At 36.2% G+C, this 19,011-nt stretch overlaps 1 protein-coding gene across 2 annotated transcripts in view; it reads left to right on the top strand.

Moving 5' to 3' along the window:
- The first annotated feature begins 218 nt into the window (after positions 1 to 218).
- The window catches only part of Lactb2 (lactamase beta 2), a 28,070-nt gene continuing 9,277 nt past the window's right edge, over positions 219 to 19,011 (top strand). Inside the window, exons 1-3 of one of the 2 annotated variants that reach the window (XM_026397302.2) lie at positions 220 to 468; positions 5,746 to 5,909; positions 10,740 to 10,866. In XM_026397302.2, coding sequence (XP_026253087.1) covers positions 347 to 468; positions 5,746 to 5,909; positions 10,740 to 10,866 — 413 coding nt within the window. In that variant the 5' untranslated portion in view covers positions 220 to 346. Of the gene's footprint in view, positions 469 to 5,745; positions 5,910 to 10,739; positions 10,867 to 19,011 lie in introns of both variants that reach the window. The other variant, XM_077800654.1, reaches the window with a different exon arrangement.

The raw sequence follows: 19,011 nt of genomic DNA on the forward strand, positions 1-19,011 counted from the left end.
CCTGCCCGGTCCTAGAAAGTCCTAGAAAGGCAGCAGGCTCTACTACACCGCGTCGCCTCAGCGCCTCAGAAAGCTACTAGCCTTGCAGCCCACGAGCCGCTTCCCGCCCCCGCCTACGCACCCCGTGCGGCGTCACGTGACATATGGCCCCGCCCAGCTGCCAGATCCCGCCCAGCTCGCGCGGTGTCACGTTTTCTCTGGCCCCTCCCCTGCTGAGCTGCTTATCCTCTCGCTACCGGTTCGTGCGGTGTTCCGAGATTGTTGTCCCCGCCCATCCGGCTGGCTTTTTAGTTCCTCGCTCTGGTTTCCTAATACGCTAGGGGCCCGCTGGCCGCCGGAACTCAAGATGTCTGTCACGCTGCAGCGCATCGAGCGGCTGTCCAGTCGGGTAGTACGCGTGTTGGGCTGTAATCCGGGTCCCATGACCCTGCAAGGCACCAACACCTACCTGGTGGGGACCGGCTCCAGGTAAACGTCTCGCCCCTCCCCCACAACGTACACTCGCCCGCGGGACCGCGGAGCTGAGGCCGCGACGACTGCTCGCCCCGGGGAGAGATTGCGGGAGCACGGCTTCTACTCCCGGGAAGGGCAATCCCAGTCAGGCCCTCGTGCACATACCAGGGCCGCAGAGTTCTGCTGAATTACAACCACCCCGGTGGTACCCTCTCTAACCAAGCCAGAAGTGGTGAAAAAAATAAAATTTTAAAAAAACTTAAGCTTTTGAAACCCGATTTACTTTGCTTAATGTTGAATGCCAGACTTCGTGTTTAAGCTGTTCTGGAGGTAAGACTCCAAGAAAGCGTTTATACTACTAAAGTCCATTGGCGTTTTGGCCAGAGTACAGTTTCCCATCAGGAAAGCAGTTATGTTGAGGCCACTTCCTTAATTCAGCAGCAGAGGGCAGGACTTTCTTGCTTCCAACTTACTTGAATCTGTTAAAAAACAAAAAAAAAAACAAAAAAAAAAACCTGGCTCTTGGGAAGGAGAAACTGACCGTAAGTAATTTTGGTTTTTATTATAGTTGTGACCAATATAGGTCATTGAGTTTTCCTTTGAAGTATGTACTGCATATCACTCTTTTTTCGTTAACTAAGAATTTTAGAAGCTGCAGAATAGGAAGGACTGAGAGTACTTGCAATTAAGTAGGCCAAAGGTTAAGTCCAGAGTAAACTGGCAGGATCAAGTAAATACAAGACCTTTATTTAGGCAAACTCCAAAATGTAAGAGGGCAAAAAATTAAGCAGTCCCTAAGCCCAGATAGTCCACAGGCATTCCTGTCTCAGCATGTCATCTTAAATTGGTTCTAAAGTCTACATAGGATGAAAATTGCATAGGCAAAATTACTCTAGAAAGACTCATAGAATACCATGTTGGAGTTAGATGAACGGTCTCAGTTCAACTCAATTTACTTTCCTCCCACCCAGATGACCGGTTCTCTTTAAAAAATGAGATGAACAAATTGGCTATTTAACGCCCATGTTATGTGAAAAGTACCTATGTATCTTTACAAACTAGAATCTCACTCTGGTAGAGTGACCCTGGGTTCAGTGCCTAGTATCAAACCAAAAAAGAGAGAGAATTGAAACACCTTAAGTATTCTGTCTCCCATCTCATTAGGCTCATCTCAGACCTCAAGTAGGCTATGCTTCTCTTTCTGCAGTAGCTCAGCAAAGCTGTATCATTTCTGCCACTGAGCTTCTGGTCACACCTCCTTCTCTGTCTCCAACTCATTCCTCCCTTCTTCAACTCGCAATCTTTACTCATCCTTTAGAGTACATTTGAAATAATTCCTCAGGGAAACCTTCCCTGACCCTTTGGACTAAGTAGTACACTGTTTTAGCATTCCATACTTTTCATGACCCTTACTCAACAGAACATAAATTCAATGAAGACATTAATCACTGTATCCTCAGCACCTAGCATAGAGCCTTGTATAGTAGAGGTACTACAGTAAATGTTTGCCAAATGAATAACCATTCTTTAAATTTTCTCTTAAATTTTTACTATTATTCTAGGACTTCTGGATAGCTACAATTTTAGCTTGTCTTCCTCATTCTGATCAGCCCATGGATGTTAAATGAATTTCACTGAAGCACTAGTAGACCTGCTGTGATACTTAGTATTATAGGTGCTCAATAAGCACTTGAATCAACAAATGATTGCCCAATTTTCCTTCTCTTCTCAAGAATCCCTGATAGTTGCAATTTGAACATTTTCTGTCAAAACTACATACTGTGACTTCATATATTGTACCTTATAATACAAAGAGCAGTCCAGAAGAGTAGAGTTACTACTTTGGACTTTGATTACCTAGATTATTATCCTGCCTCCATTTACTAGCTGTGCGACTTTTTTTTTGGGGGGGGGTGAGGGGGGTAACCAGGGGCACTTAACCACTGAGCCACATCTCCAGCCCTTTTTTTTTTTTTTTTTTTTTTTTTTGGTATTTTATATAGAGACAAGGTCTCACTGAGTTGCTTAGTGCCTCGCTATTGCTGAGGCTGGCTATGAACTCTGGATCCTCCTGCCTCATCCTCTTGAACCATTGGGATTACAGGTGTGTGCCACCACACCCAACTAGCTGTGTGACTTTCAACAAGACAGCTACCTCTCTTAAGTTTTACATTCCTTACCTATATAATGAGGGCTATATAGTACCTGCCTCATAGGTATGTTTTGAGGATTCAGTGAAACCTATGAACCAAAAAAAAAAAAAAATACTAACGTGGAAAACAACATTAGGTATTTATCACTTCTGTTTTTCTTATAACACTGGTTTCATAGTAGCTATTCAGAGAAGAGCTAATGACAGCATATTGACGGAGACCAGTTGATAGCTTAATATTGATATAAAATACCTATAAGGAAATAGTTAATTCCACTAACTTGCCATCAGTTAAAGAATTTTTTTCTTCATGTAGCAGCTTATTATTACGTGCCTACTACATGTCAGGCACTGAGCCCTAGTGAATAAATCAGTCATAGACCTGTATAGATTCATTTACACTCTTCTCTTAGACCTTTTATCAGTATTACTTGCATTTGCAGGATGAACTCCTGAGAGAGGTATATTACCTGTGACCATGAAGAATAAAAGCAACCAACTCACATAGAAATGATACTATGTAATCATCTGCAATAACTATTCATAAGCTTTACAGATGAGATAAATATTTAAGGAGGAAACAACTTTGTGTTCTAGTCTAGAACTGAAGTTTCATTTTTGCCACATGAGAAGTGATTCTAGGTGCTTTCCTAAACAGTCACCTTCTGTCCAAGAGGTAATAGGGTCCTAGTTCTGAAGAAGTCACTAAAACTTGTACTTGAACATTTGTGCCTCCTAGCACTGCCTCTTGCTGACTGTAAGACCTGGAGCAAATTGTTTTCTGAAGACTAGTTTCTTTTTCTATAAATAAAATAATCCCTCCCTAAAGTTGATCTAAGGATCAAAATATAATAAACATAAAATCTCCAAATGGTTTAAATTACTGTGTCAGCATAAGATGTTATCTGTATGATCAGATTTTCAGTTGCCAGATATTTCAAAATAGAGTTTCTTGGGAGGAAGGGAAGCCAATGATTTAAATAATAACAATTAGGGGACTTTGTGGTTTAAAAAGACTTGAGAAGTCTTGATCTGAAGCATGGAAGGATTCCTCTCAAGGGCCAGAAGACCTCCAAAATAACCCAAGTGACACTAATTAAGGGGCATAAAGAATTTGGGATAAACACCAAAGAACCCCAAATTCATAGAGCCAAAATCTAGAATTATAGGTAAGAGAATATTATAAGGAAGTATCGTAATATAGTTTTATGTATTTTTAATGTAGTATGACTAAATGTACACATGGACAAGCATTGCATAGTGTGTTGTAGATGTACAAATAAATCCATAAATCACTTCAACCAGATAGACAAGGTCCCTTCCTCCTGGGATTACATTTGTAGAGTGGTAGAGAGTATGGAGATAGACAATAAGTAAATAAGCATGTAAATACATGTTACATGATTATAATTGCTATGGAGAAAAAGCAAGGGAAGGTAACTACAAATACTATCAAAATTCACTGTGACCCAGTTCAGACTCATCTTAGATTTATTCCCTCCAGCGTTTCCAGTCTTTGTTAACAGCACGTCAACCATCCCACCCAGAAACTCAAAATGATCTGATCTGTCTTTCCCTTCCCTTCCAAATCTCGCTGTTAAAAAAAAAAAAACAACTGTGATTGTGCCTTCTGAAAGGTCTTTAAACCATCTCTTCCTTACTACCATCTCTTCCTTTCACTACCAAGATCTTCTAATGTTCCCTCAGACCTGTGTAACATGTGGTACCCATCTCCAGAGCAGGCATTTCAAAGTGTATTTCTAAAGTTGATTCACTGCTTTACAGAACTTAGGATATAAATTGTGGCCCACTGTCTTCCTCTCCAGTGAGGGACCTTTTCTAAAGTTTGTGTTTATTCATTTATATAATCACAAAATTGTACATATTAATGGCATATCATATATACATGTTTTTATACACATATATGTTGCATAATGTTCAAATCAGACTAAATTTTATCTACTCAAACATAATTTCTCTAAATGGTGAAAACTTTTCAAAATATTTTCTGCCTTTTTGAAATGTACGAGATATTGTTATCTGTAGTACCCTACTGTGCAATAGCATGCTAGAACTTCTTGCTCTTATCCAACTGTAACTTTGTATAAGGCCAGTTTGAATTGGATTTTAATTATCTGTAAAATGTTTTTCTGTCACCTGTTACTTTATTGTTTGTTTTTGGTCATACACACCTCCCTGTTACCAACCTCTCTAGAAAGTAAGCAAGGTTGTTTTTCTTGATTTCTGCAAGAAATAAAGACATGGCAAGTTGTCGGTAATCTGTGAACAGTTTCTGATAAAGTAATGAATGATTCAGAATTTTCATCAAGACTAATATCTTGGCTTAAATGGGTGTGAGGTATTACTGTTAAAGTTGCTTGGGTTAAATTTGTGAATTGGTTCGTTCTTAAGGAAAATATCACAGATTTCTTTTGTTCACGAAAATAGAGAGAAAGGCTATTCCATAAAATAGTGAGGAAAGAAAACAAAGTATAAGAAAGGCTCAAAACCACAAACAAAAATATATGTATATAACTAATGGGATTGTCTTAGTAATTAAATATAACAGTTCAGACCTTCCCCTATACATCCTTACATCCTTTTTCACATGTAAGAGTACAATTGTAAAACTTCAGTGTTAAGTTAGGTATCTCATGAAGAAAACCAGGTTTCTTTTGAATTGCTATTGAATCAAATTCATATCCGTGAGGAATTTTGAGGGCTTTGTAAAAGATCTGGAAGGCTAAGTAGATGTAAACATATATTGGCATCAGGGCTTGAATGCCGATTCTGTCATTTATTTGTGGAGTAACACTGAGGAAGTTACTTAACTTCTGAGTATATGAAATGCCTGCCTTGAATAGCCATTAGGAAGAATACAGTGGGAACAGTTACTATGTAAGTATTCAAGATTACTGCTGTTATTCCTTGTATAGTCTTCCATTTAGATATAATTTGTTTCAAAGTACTTACAGTACTATCACTATAGTTAAGCTGAAGTAACATGTAACTGGTTTCCAAGCATGTTGAAAGAAACTGCTACAGAGTTTCTTAAATTTAATATAAATTATCTGTGTGAGAAATATGCTAACATTAACCCTTTGTTCCAATTGCATGATTATCTTCCCCTTAATTTTCAGGAGAATCCTTATTGACACTGGAGAGCCCTCAGTTCCAGAATACATCAGCTGTTTAAAGCAAGCTCTGGCTGAATTTAATACAGCAATCCAAGAAATCATAGTGACTCATTGGCATGTTGATCATTCTGGAGGCATAAAAGATATTTGTAAAAACATCGAAAATGGTAAACAGAAAATATTTACAATACACATTGAAGAAAATTATGTTTGGGAATCATTTATAATGTAAGGTATAGACCATTCACTAAGTACCTTTTACTTAAATGGCACTTTTAAAAAAGTACTATTTTTGTGACTTGAATACTGTTCCCAGCTTTAACAAAAAAGGACAGGAACAGTCCTGATTTCTATTTCTAAATCCTCTTCTCCCTCTTACTTTCCCCTTTTTCTCTGTGATAATGGACAGTTTTAATTTCGTCATTTGTGACCTTTACTGCCTTACACTTAATAACTAATAACTATTGAGCATTTTCTGTGTGCCAAGCACTCTGCTCAACATTTCATGAGGGTACTGTGAGTAAGATGCTGCTTTTGTCCATGTTCTAAACAGATGATATCAGGGCTTCCATAACAATTGATTCCAAAGCAACTACTAATACAAACTGAAATTCAGACAAAGTATCATTGAATTTCTCTCTTCCTGAAACCTGTTTGCCAACTCTGTCCTTATTCTGTCATCCTACCACCACATACTTCTATTTATTCATTCAACAAGTATTCCAATGACTGCTATATATCAGGTACTGTTTTTGGCTCAAGAGAACATAGCAGTGAAGAAAACAGACTCTGCTCTCAGAAAGCTTTCATTCTGCAAGATGAGCTTCCCTAGTCCAAAAATCCAAAATACTCCACAATACAAAACTTCTTAAGCACCAGCATGATTCCACAGTTGGAAATTTCCTGCCTGACCTCATGACAGGTCACAGTCAAAACATAAGCTCTCTAAAAATGTTGTATAAAAATACTTTTAGGCTTTGGGTAGAAAATATATACCAAGCATAAATGAATTTTGTGTTAAACTTGGGATCATCCTCAAGATACCTCATTATGTTTTTGCAAATATTCTTACACACTTCTGGTCCCAAGCATTTCAAATAGGGTATCCTTAGCCTGTACTGGAGAAAGTAATGGGAATTGGGGGAAAAATAAAGTTATGCAAAGAGAAAAGGGAAAGAATGAAGGGGAAAAAGCAGTGGCTATTATCCAAGAGGGGGTAAGAAGAAGGGGTGAGCCCCTGAGAGGATTGCATGCCAGACTAAGGTCATTGCAGGAGCAAAGAGACTGGAATAGGAGTATGCTTGGCATATTCAAGGCATTAGCCAAGAGGTCAAGGACTTTAATCCACACAAGGATGTGCATGTGCATTAAACTAGTATTTTAAAATATTTGCAAGCCTTTTTTAGGCCTTGAGACTATAGTTAAGACCAAAATAGTCTCAGCTACTGCACCCAGTATCACCAGGCTGCCAGTTATTAAAAAAAAAAAAAAAAAAAACCTTTCTGCTGGGTGCCATGGCACAGCCTGTAATCCCAGGGGCTAGGGAGGCTGAGACAGGAGGATCAAGAGTTCAAAGCCAGCCTCAGCAACTCAGTGAAGCCATAAGCAACTCAGCAAAACCCTGTCTCTAAATGTGAAGGATGTGGCTCAGTGGTTAAACACCCCTGGGTTCAATCCCCAGTACCAAAAAAAAAAAAAAATTAACCTAATGTTCTTGTCATCTTTCCTCATTTTGTCCAACCCAAGGGGATGCTAAAAAAAAAAATAAAAAATAATTTCTTAGCCTAATGAATTTTCCTTCTCTAGACAATTCACCCATTGCCCAGTAATAGTCTCATGTATAAATACACTATAATTTATTTGTTCATTCTTCTGTTAGATTTATTTTTAAATTTAAAGTTTTAGGTTCCATACAAAATATTAACTATTAGATTACCTATAGTAATGTAGACTTACCTAATATTTAATATACTTAGATAGTATATTACCTATTCAACTGATGTAAAGAATCTAAAGGAGAAAATTGACACTGCTTTGTATAGCCACTGAAATTTTAATACATTGAGAAGTGACTTGTTGTCTTTGTTTCTGGACTTTATTGAAGCTAGACAAGGTGCTAAGGACCTTGAGATGCTGGTCATTAAAATCGTACAGAGGTGTCTTCCAGAATCTTCCCCAGCAGTTCCATGTTATTTCTTCATTCTCAAAATCCTATATCATCAGCATTATGGTCTCATTTTGTTTTACTTTTGTTACTTTGTTCCATACTTCTTTGCAATTTTGTTTAATTATTGGTAGAGTAGAAAGGATTCAAATAGCTTACAATGCTACAATATTTTTATAGGCCACCACCAAAATACAAATGCCATTTACAAGATTTCTGTGGGAAGATATAAAGACTGGAAAGCAATCTGCTTATTTGGGAACTCTTAGCGGCTTACAGAAAGCCATAATTTTGCTAGGCATGCAAACTCTGTAATCCCACACTGCTTACATATTTTGGTTTGGTTTGGTTTAGAATAAATCTTGTAAAATATATTTTGTTATTTGATAATTTTTAATTATTTTTCAAGTAAAATTGAGTCTCTGCCACATATTTCACAACTAAGCCCAAGGATTCAAATGATTGTATCTATGCTATTCAATTAGAATGTTTTTATTAGAAATTATAATAAATTGACAATATCACATTTGTACTAGCTTAAATGATAAGCATTTTCAATAATATTATAAACCATTATGCAAACCTTAACAAATGACTGAGCTATATAATAGAGACAGAAAGTAGATGAGTGGTTGCCAAAGGCTAGAAGGGAATGAGCAGGGAGTGATTACCATTGAGTTCAGAATTTCTCTTGGGAGCTTCCAAAATTAGATAGTGGTGATAGTTGCACAATTCTTTGACTATAGTTAAAACCTACTGAGTTGTATACTTTAAAAGGACAGATTTTATAGTATGTGAATTATATCTCAATAAAGTAATTATTAGAAATGTTATATGATTGTTTTCAGCATGTTTGTCCATTCTTGTAAATGGTTATTGTGAATAAGATATTTTTTTCTTTTATGTATATTGAAAATTTATATGTATATTGAAAATTTATATATTTGAAAATTGATACAAAGTTATAGTATGAATTGTTTTATAATTTTAAAGTAGTTGTGATTTTTTTATGAAGATTGTCAACCAAAGTCTTAAAACTAGAAACAAATCTCTACTTCTTTACTGAAGTTCTAATTAGGCAAATTAAAAAACAAAATAAGCCTCACCATCCTAATTTATTATGCAGTACCAGTTTCCAGATCTGGTTGGTTGGTTGGTTGGTTGGTTTGGTTTGGTTTGGTTTTTTGCTTCAACCTCCAAGATACAAAATAATGGAATTTTAGGTTGGAAAGGAAAGGTGCTGTTTGTTATTGTTATTATTTTTTTCAGTGTTTCTATCTCTTTTATACTCCATACTGGCCAGATTTCTATGCCTTGTTGGTTTTTCTTTGGGATGTCTTTTTCTCCCTCATGTGTTTTCAGTTCTACCACCTTAATATTAATTATCTTCAATGTGGGTTATTGCAGTCATCCCCTCTTGGTTCTGTTCTGTCAGATTTCACCCTTCCATTCTCCCCACTTACAACTGCCATATTGCCCTACCTGTTAACACCATCTCGTTGTCTTCCTGAAAGTGTGGAATGGCTACACTTGGTAAAATTTAAATCCCTCCATTGTGTGAAAAGAAAGGCAGTCTAAGGCCCTCCATAATCGAGCTCATCTTACCGAGCCCACTTTCTCCACTCTTCCACCCAGTGTTTTCCGTTAGACAAGTTGGTAGCATTATCTTGTCACAGGTATGCCATGCTCATTCTCATTCCTATGCCATTACTAATGCTGTTCTCCATTCCTCCATGTCTTTCTTATACATCTTACTTATCATGTAAATCATACCCTAAGTTCCATCATATATCTGAATCCTTTCCTATTTTTTCTTTTCTCTGGACTCCTGTTGGGTTTCTTTTTAATTTTGTTTACTCATTTATTTTGGTGGTACAAGGGATTGAATTTAGGAGTACTCTACCACTAAGCTATATCCCCATCCCTATCTTATTTTTTTGAGACAAGGTCTTGCTAGCCTTGAATTTGACAGTTCTCCTCCCTAAGCTTCCCAGTAGCTGAGATTGCAGATCTGCACCACCGTGACCTGCTCTGTTGCTCTTACTAGTTGAATTGTCCTTTTAGCATTCAAGAAATGGCATTGTGTATAGGTCTTTGTTTCTGTTTATAAATTTCATTTCCCCCCACTATGACAGTTTTTAAATCCTTTGATGTCATGGTGCTTGTATTCACTATACATAGATAATTGGCACTCGACTATTGATGGGTTATTTAGCTTGATTTTCTTTATATCAGTGAGTAGTAGTTTGTGCTGAACTTACTTAGCCTCAGGTTTGGAGTTTCCTTTCAATACTCATGGCATGGATCATAACAGCACATCCCCCAACCCTTGTTAATATTTTATTTAGAGACAGAGTCTCGCTGAGTTCTTATCACCTCCCTAAGTTGCTAAGGCTGGTTGTGAACTCGTGATCCTCCTGCCTCAGCCTCCCAAACAGCTTGGATTACAAGCATGTACCACTGCTTCTTTACTGTAGGTAGGCACCTAGATAGAGATAGTTCTTGGGTTCTGTATTGTTACTCTTTTAACACTTGTCCTAATGTTAAAGCTGACTAAGATTATGAAGAACTACTTTCAAACTTTTATATGGAATGACTAAAAAAATCATACAGGCTTCCATGAGAGGTGCATGGAAGAATAAAAAGTTCTTTCATTAAATTATATTAAAAGTTACATCCAGAGGGATAAGCTACAACTCATCCCATATTTCTGTGGTCTTAATGTGAGTATTTTATGTAGTCATTCACAATTGTAAGCTGTATTAAAGTTGATCTCTTAAAAGGCTAAATCATTTAAAGTATGACCTAATATATTTATATGTTTTGTGGCTAGAAACTACCTATTGTATTAAAAAACTCCCACGGAATCCTCACAGGAAAGAAATTATAGGAAATGGAGAGCAACAATATGTTTATCTGAAAGATGGAGATGTGATTAAGACTGAGGGAGCCACTCTAAGGTAAGTTAATGTCCCTTAGGAAAGATGGGGTGGGGGTATATGTGTGATAAAGAAGGGAAGCAGATTTAGGTTTATTTGCTTGCATGTTCAAAGACTGTCTCAGGAAAGATACAAAAAACATCTGGTAACGTGAGGTATCCTGGGGGTAGTGGGGGGGAATAGATGCTGGAGAAACCAATACAGGAAGACTTCCCTCTATATATCCTTTTTATTTGTTTGAATCCTACCATTTTTTTCTACATAAATATTTAAATTTTAAGAGCCAATATTTTCTTCTTAGGGTGGCTTAATTATCTACTTGTAAGTCAATTCAGGGCTTTCCTTGTTCTTACTTTGAAAAGATGACCCATACCTACAATAAGTACATTTTAGGCCAGACCTGTAATCCCTCATGACCTGCATGAGGGATTCAGAAAGGTATTTCAAACTCAGTAATTTTAAAACTGAACTAATCATGGTCTCTTCTATCCCCTGCGATCTATACTGACCTTCTGACCTCTACTTTTACTTGGGACTTTACCCCTTCTTCTGAAATATTCACTTCAGTATTACCTTTAATCTTTAACTACTATTCACCTTTACCCCCGCAGCCACCTGCCACATCTAATCAAGTTAGTTTTTGTCTCAAAAATATTTGTCAGTGCTATTCCTTCTTCATGTCCATTATTAATGTTTTATGCTTTTTCTTCCTATCAATCAGTTCAACAAGTGGAAAAGAGCACAGAGGGATATTGTATAGGTTTTTATGTAATAGGTTTTTATGGAACAGGCCTTCTGTTGCATGGGCTATAGATTCAGTCATATGCCACCCCTAACCATAGGTAAGCTGGGAAATTTAGTTTAACTGCATGCCCAGGAAAAAGAAGATACAGCTTTGGTTAGTAGCTAGCTATTCTCCAACCTAGGCAGATACCAGATTCTTCCTTTAATCGCAATCCCTGTCACATACAAGGCACTGAACATTCATCCTACATGTAGTAAATGTCTATAAAGAGGCAAATAGATGAACAGTTGAATAAGAAAAAAATTAAAGTGATGGGTATCTATGTCTACTTTGAAGCCAAAACCTTTTTCCACTACACTAGTGATTTACAAAATCACTGTATAACTTACACACCAGCTAATTACTGGGCAGTTGTCCTAAAGTATTGTCGTTAAAATACACTAGCATCTCATATAATTTTTTTTTTTTTTTTGGTACCAGGGATTGAACTCAGGGGCACTCGACCACTGAGCCACATCCCCAGCCCTATTTTGTAACTTTTATAGAGACAGGGTCTCACTGAGTTGCTTAGCACCTCGCCATTGCTGAGGCTGACTTTGAACTCGCAATCCTCCTGTCAGCCTCCCGAGTCAATGGGATTACAGGCATGGGCCACCGTACCCGGTTCTCATATAATTTTTCTCATGATATCAGAGGAGAATAAACATTACTACTTCTTCAGAAAGCATTCTGAACAATACTGAATTTCGTTCATAGCACACCAGCCATGGGCCAGCTAGTGAAAGAGGTGGAGACAGCAAAGGGTTCATTGAGTCTTCTGTCTCAAAGGTTTGGGAATAGTAGTACTGGTTTATCACCCATTACAGAATATGGATATTAGATCTATATCAAATCTTATATATTAAGAATATTCAGCCCTTGCAAGTTAACTACTACCAAAGTAAGCAGGACCACATTTTTTTAAAAACTTTCTATTAAAGTATTATCTGTAAACAGAAAAATGTTCATATCCTAAATGTATAATATGATGACTTCTTACAAACTGAACAAGCCATATGAGCAGCACCAGATGAAGAAACAGAACAGTATTAGTGCCCCAAAAGTCCCCCTCAGGCTAGCATCCTATCACTATCTCCCCTTTAGTTTCTGAATACTACCTTGGACTTGTAGAGCAAATCTCAATATTGTATAATTTCATTAAATAGATGTTTTTAAATATATGGTTAGTACAAATTAAATGTAGAAATGTATTTTAAGATTGGAAGGAAACAACACAAAGAATCAAAAATAAATAGCGTTCGCATTCTTTAAAAATGACTTGGTAAATCTTTTCTTAAAATATACATTTCCAATTATAATAAAGCTTGATGACTGTGGTTTCAAATTTCCATTTTTATAGTCAGTAAAACCCAGTTGTTTTCAGTATTTGCCTGAAGATTTGTTCTTAAGCAAAAGTTCCATAAATAGATGGTTAAAAATGTGCATAAGTCTTCAAGTACTCATTGTCCAATTAATATCTTGCCTACATGCCAACTTTGTAAAAAAAAAAAAAAAAAAAAAAAAAAACAAGAGGACACAGGTAATATCCACCAAGAACTTTTGTAGTAAAAAGTAGAAAGCTAGAATTTTTTTTTTTTTTTGGCAAAAATTTGACTCTGGATATCACTATGAGGAATTTTCTAGAAAACTAAATTTAATTTCTTAAAGAAAAGTTGACCAGATGACTGTCTTTTGAGTGCCATCCTTATAAAGTCCACTCTGTCCAGAAGAGTGGACTTTATAACTGATGAATGGGAACAATACAGCTACATTTCTTCTGATTAGCAAAGCACCTCTGATGTCATTTCCTTTTCTCCTCCTGTTTGTGTGAGTTGAATTTTAACACAGTTTTATGCAAATTAAGACATTAACCACACAAGTGACTTAGAATTTCCAGTCCCCTAGTTTAAGATACCTTACTGCCTTCGACTTAGAAAATAAAAAAAAAACTGCTGAGTTCTGGTGTGGCAGAGGTGAGTAATAATAAAGGAAGTATTGCAAGTGTGTTGACATATAAGACAGTTTGCAGACGAAAACAGAGTAGCTCTCCAAGTGAGTATTTACAAATTAAAAGGAATGGAGTTCTGCTGATTAATGCATTCTGTGTATTCAGAAATTGTCCATAAGAGATGATACACATTCACGCACTGACAAAGTTTTATAGTATAATAAGAACTGACTTTTGTTAAATGGAAAACGACCTCCTGGAATTATTTTCATATAACATTGAATGCTTCTGTTATCAGGTGGTTGCAAGTTTAATCATACAAATTATTTCAAACAGCTCTTTAATACCTCACCATTGAAGCAAGTATAATATTATAAATGTCTGCAATATGTGAAGCATACACTTAGAAATCAGAAAAGCCTAATGGTTATTAAAGGCCAGGCTTTGATCTTTCAAAAATAATTGTTCCTATCAAGCACAGTGACACATGCCTGTAATCCCAGTAACTTGGTAGGCTGAAGCAGGAGGATCATAAGTTTGAGGCCAGCCTCAGCGATTTAAAGAGGCTAAGCAATTTACTGAGACTCTTTCTCAAAATAAAAAATAAAAAGGGCTGGGGACATAGATTAGTGGTAAAGTACCCCTGGGTTTAATCCCCAGTACCAAAAACAATAATAATAATTGTTCCCCACTAATTAATATTTTGTATTCTTAAACTCTATCATGTTTTAACAGATTTTTTAAAAGACTTTACTATTTCAACATTTAATATTAAATGTTTGATTAATTTTTCTTTTGGCAAAGAAGAAACTCCTCTAAGTTGTAGTCATTTCACTTATTAATTAGTAAGAGTGGGGCTGGGGTTGTGGTTCAGTGGTAGAGCACTTACCTAGCATGTGTGAGACACTGGATTCAATTCTCAGCACCACATATAAATAAAAATAAATAAAATAGCTTCATCAACAACTAAAAAAAATATTTAAAAAAATTAATAAGAACTGACTTTTGTTAAATGTCATTTTCAAAGCATATGGAAACAAGCTTATTAGTTTTCACCATAATTTTATTATTTTCAGGGATCTTATAAATTTTATTTTGTCATGATACTATTTTTGAATGTGTTTTTTATTCTGTTAATATTTTAGCTAATATTTTTATAACAATATTAGTGAATTGGGTAGTAGTCAAGGATCTCCAGAGAGAATCAAAAAGAGATTGCCCCAAAAAGAGGGGAAGAAGGAAAGAAGAAGGGGATTCATGTATTCAATGATTACATTATTATGACTATAAGCATTATGATTACATATTATGACTTTTATACAGCTGAAACATATAGTAAACTATGTTTACTTTTACTTTTCTGTTTTCCCTGTCGTTATTACTTCGTTTTATTTGCATAGTTTTCTATGCACTTATCACTAATTCAAATCTGATTATATAAACCTTTTCTCAGGATGTTTAAATGTATCAGGGATTCTCTCAGTTTCATTTTCCAAGAAGCAGCTTCCCCTCTGCCCCTTCCAGTCTGAACTGGTTTTCCTCCAAGTCTAGTGCAGCTATCATCAGAGTTTCTTTCATTCTCAGGGAGTGCTTTTCTTTGCCTCTGTATTTACCATAACCAATAAATTTTAATGCGGGATCACCTATTTCCTATAATCAATAAATTCCTATACCCCCTCTATTTGGAAACCCCACTCTAAAAGTTTCCAGAGAAAGGATAGAAAGAGACTTGAGACTTTAATTTGTTGTTGTTACTGTTTTTTTCTGGCACTGAACCCAGGCCTCATAGCAAGTGCTCTACCACTGAGCTACGTCCTCAACCCTTTTGAGACAAGGTCCTTAGGTTACCCAGGCTGGCTTTAAACTTGTGATCCTCCTGCCTCAGCCTCCCTTGCAGTTGGTGAATGTGTCTTTTTAAAATCTAACTAAAGGTTTGCTGTATGGGTACTAAGTTACAGTTAGATGGGAATAAGTAATTCTGCTGTGCTGTTGCAGAATAAGGTGACCATAGATAATGATCATATACTATATATTTTAAACAGCTGAAAGAAAGGATTTTAATTGTCTTCATCATAAGGACTTGATAAAGGTTTAAAGATATAGATAAGTTTAACCTGATTTAAACCTTGTATACTGTATACATGTATCAAAACCTCACATGGTAGATACCCCATAAATATTTTGATGCATCAGTTGAGAAATTAATTTATTTTTTAAAATTTTTTAAATTTAGATTTTCTGGGTATAAAACATGAATTGAAACTTTTCTCTTCACCATTTTGTACATAGGATGTTATTTCATTCTAGTTTCAACACTGCAATTGAAAAATCTAAATCTGATTTTTTTATCATGTAGTTTTTGTTTTTTCTCCTTGTCCATTTTTTTTTTTCTGAAATTTCTGAAGTTATATGTCTCAAGTTTATGGTTCTGGGACCTCTTAAGGAGAAAACTATTCATGATACTTGCTGATGACATAGACAGACTTACAGACTTTATTAAAGGGGGCCCATGGCAATAGATACAGGGACCATTGCAATGGAATCTTGCTGTGTATTAGAGGGATTAGACACAACAGTAACTCCAACAAGATCAAGTAGTGATTTATAATGAAGGAGCAGGGTAGGGCTGTGTGGCTGGAAAATTACAGTAGAAATGGGAAAGGGATTTCTGCCTAAACCAACTAGATTGGATTATTGCTAAAGGCAATAGGGTGATAAGATATTGATGGCAGTCAGATAACAAGGGTAGGAGGTTTTCCTTAAACTGACTTAGCAAGATTCTTGCTCAAATTAGACAGAGAGGTAAGCACTCCTATCCCTTTTTAAGGTCCCCCAGCTAGATCTGAAAATAGAACTAGCAGATACAAATTAATAGAGAAAAAAGCATACGACTTTATTAAGCTTTGTATGGCATAGGTCAAAATGAAGACCAAAAGAAACTTGAAAACCTGTGCATTTTTATGCTAAGTTTGGTGAAGTAGATAGTCATGAAGAAGCATGATTGGACAAAGGAGGTATGGTCTAAGGGAACTTAGCAAAACCAATTTTTCATATTATTCTCTGTGTCTTCAGAAATAAAGATGTTCCTTCAACAGGATATGGAGAAGGCATCTCTCATGTGAGGGACTTGTGACCTATTTTGGAGGAAGGTCAGAATTCTGTTTTATGACCTACTTCAGGGGACAACAGCAGGGAAGTCAGACAGAATTTCATGCTTTTTCAATTTTCTCAGATTCCTTCAGCTTAAAATACTCAGTATGACAAGGTGGCATATTTTGGAGAATATTCTACACCCTATAATCAGAAAAACTGAAAGGAGCCTGAACAAAGTTTTGGTCACATAAAAGTGTCTTCGTCAATCCTTGATAAGCCTTTTCAATCTGTTCTTCAGTCCTAGAATTTTTTCTTGAAATTGCTTGTTGATTATTTTCTCATCTGTTTTGTTCTTTTTCATTTGCTTTCGTTTACTTAGAACTTCTATTTTGTTAGAATTTCTGTACTCATCATCTAACATGTTTTTTTCTGTTTTCCTTCTTTTTGCCTTTTTACTATGTCAACTATATTTGTATCAATTTTATCTCCTAATTCTATGTTTTCATTCATTTCTGTTCTCAAATTTTTAATTTTCAATGAAATTTTTTGTTCCCTAAATGCTCATTGTAAGCTAACCTATCTTGTTTCTTGTTCTTTTACCACACTGAGGACTTCATAATCTGTGGGGTTTGATGTTTTTGTTTGTCTGTATGTTTTGAAAGATTTTCTCATAATTCTTTTGTCTCTAAATTTCTTTGCTTATTTTTATTCACTGTCTTCCATGTAAGAGGCTTTCCTTAGATTCTAGAAATCCTGATTATCCTCTGATGTTTACAGATTGTCCACTGATAGAAACTATAGAGCTATTTGGGACCTCTGAGAAGAGAGGCTTTTGTGGGTTTTGAGCCTCACTGTAAGGAAATCTGGATGAACTGTTTAGTTGAGAAACTTCCAGCATTGTTACCTTAGAGTCTTTTACTCCTGAGCTTGTGAAATAACTTAGAAGACTCTTCTAATTTCATGTAGGGGAAAGGCCTTACTGCTAGCACTATAAAAACTAGTGTTGAAAGGCATCTTGAAAATTTACCTGTATTTGAAGTAATTCATTTTTTAGTATATTGTCACTACCTCCATCTGTGCCTGTTTTCTCTTCTTCAAATAAATCTGCTGTCTTTCCCTTAAAAGGAGTGAAACATTTGTCTCACTGTTCAAAGAAGAGAATCTGAATATTTGTGGGAGAGGGGTGGTTGTTGTTTCTGGGTTTGAGGAGAGGGGTGTTGTTTGCTTGTTCAGTTCTGGGGATTGAACCTAGGGCTTCATGAATGACAAGCATGACAAGCTTCCAGATACCTTATGTCCAAATCCTTAGACTTTGGGGGATTCTGCAGCATAAATCTGATTGCTTGTCAGCTTTCACCACTACCTGTTTAGGTTTCAGTTTTCTCATGGCTGAATAAGTCACTTATCACTCATCTTTCTTTTTAACTTCTAAATATTTGATGATGTGTTGCCTCTCCCATTCTTCTCATTTTTGTGGGTTTATGTCATTAAAAAAAAAAATCTCCTTTAGGGTAATTTTATTGGTGTTTTAGGACAAAGAAAACAAGTGTTTACTATCTTTAATCAAAAACCTGTGTTTAGTTCCTAAGTATTAAATACAAATGTGGCAATTGTTTTAACCCTTTCCCCAAAAAATATTTTATTATTGAGACTTTATTAAAAATATTCCATTCACATAAATATGCAATACTCTTCTGGGCACAGTGGCACACACCTGTAATGCCAACCACTCAGGAGGTTGAGGCAGGAGAATCACAAGTTCAAAGCCAGCCTTAGCAACTTAGGAGGCCCTAAACAATTTAGTAAACTCTGAGGATGTGGCTCATTAGTTAAGCCCCTCTGAGTTCAATCCCTCATACCAAAAAAAAAAAAAAAAAAAAGCAGCACATACTTAATAATTAATTTCCTAAGCTAAATATAATTTAAGCTATACTCCATCAGGTATTTATTGCTATCTCCTATGATTCATTTTTTCTAAAATATAAATTGAGAGGTGGCTAGTACTGTGTTGGGCAGCTTTGCATAGCTGTGACCATAATACCCAGCAGAACTACTTAAAGGAGGGAAAGTTTATTTCATTTCATGGTTCCAGAGAATTGGTCCATGGTTGGCTGAGTCCATTACTCTGGGCATAAGGTGAGGCATTAGAGCAGAAGGGCATGGTAAAGGAACACTGATCGCTTCATGGTGACCAGGACACAGAGAAGATGATCCCTTTTAGGTCAGAATCCCAGTGACCTACCTCCTCTAGCCACACCCCACCTGCCTACGGTTACCACCAAGACCATTCAAAGTCAGATGGACTGATTAGATTACAACTCTTGCAATTCAGTCATTTCAT

Source organism: Urocitellus parryii, chromosome 7, assembly GCF_045843805.1.
Source record: "Urocitellus parryii isolate mUroPar1 chromosome 7, mUroPar1.hap1, whole genome shotgun sequence".
In the NCBI taxonomy this organism is placed as follows: Eukaryota; Metazoa; Chordata; class Mammalia; order Rodentia; family Sciuridae; genus Urocitellus; species Urocitellus parryii.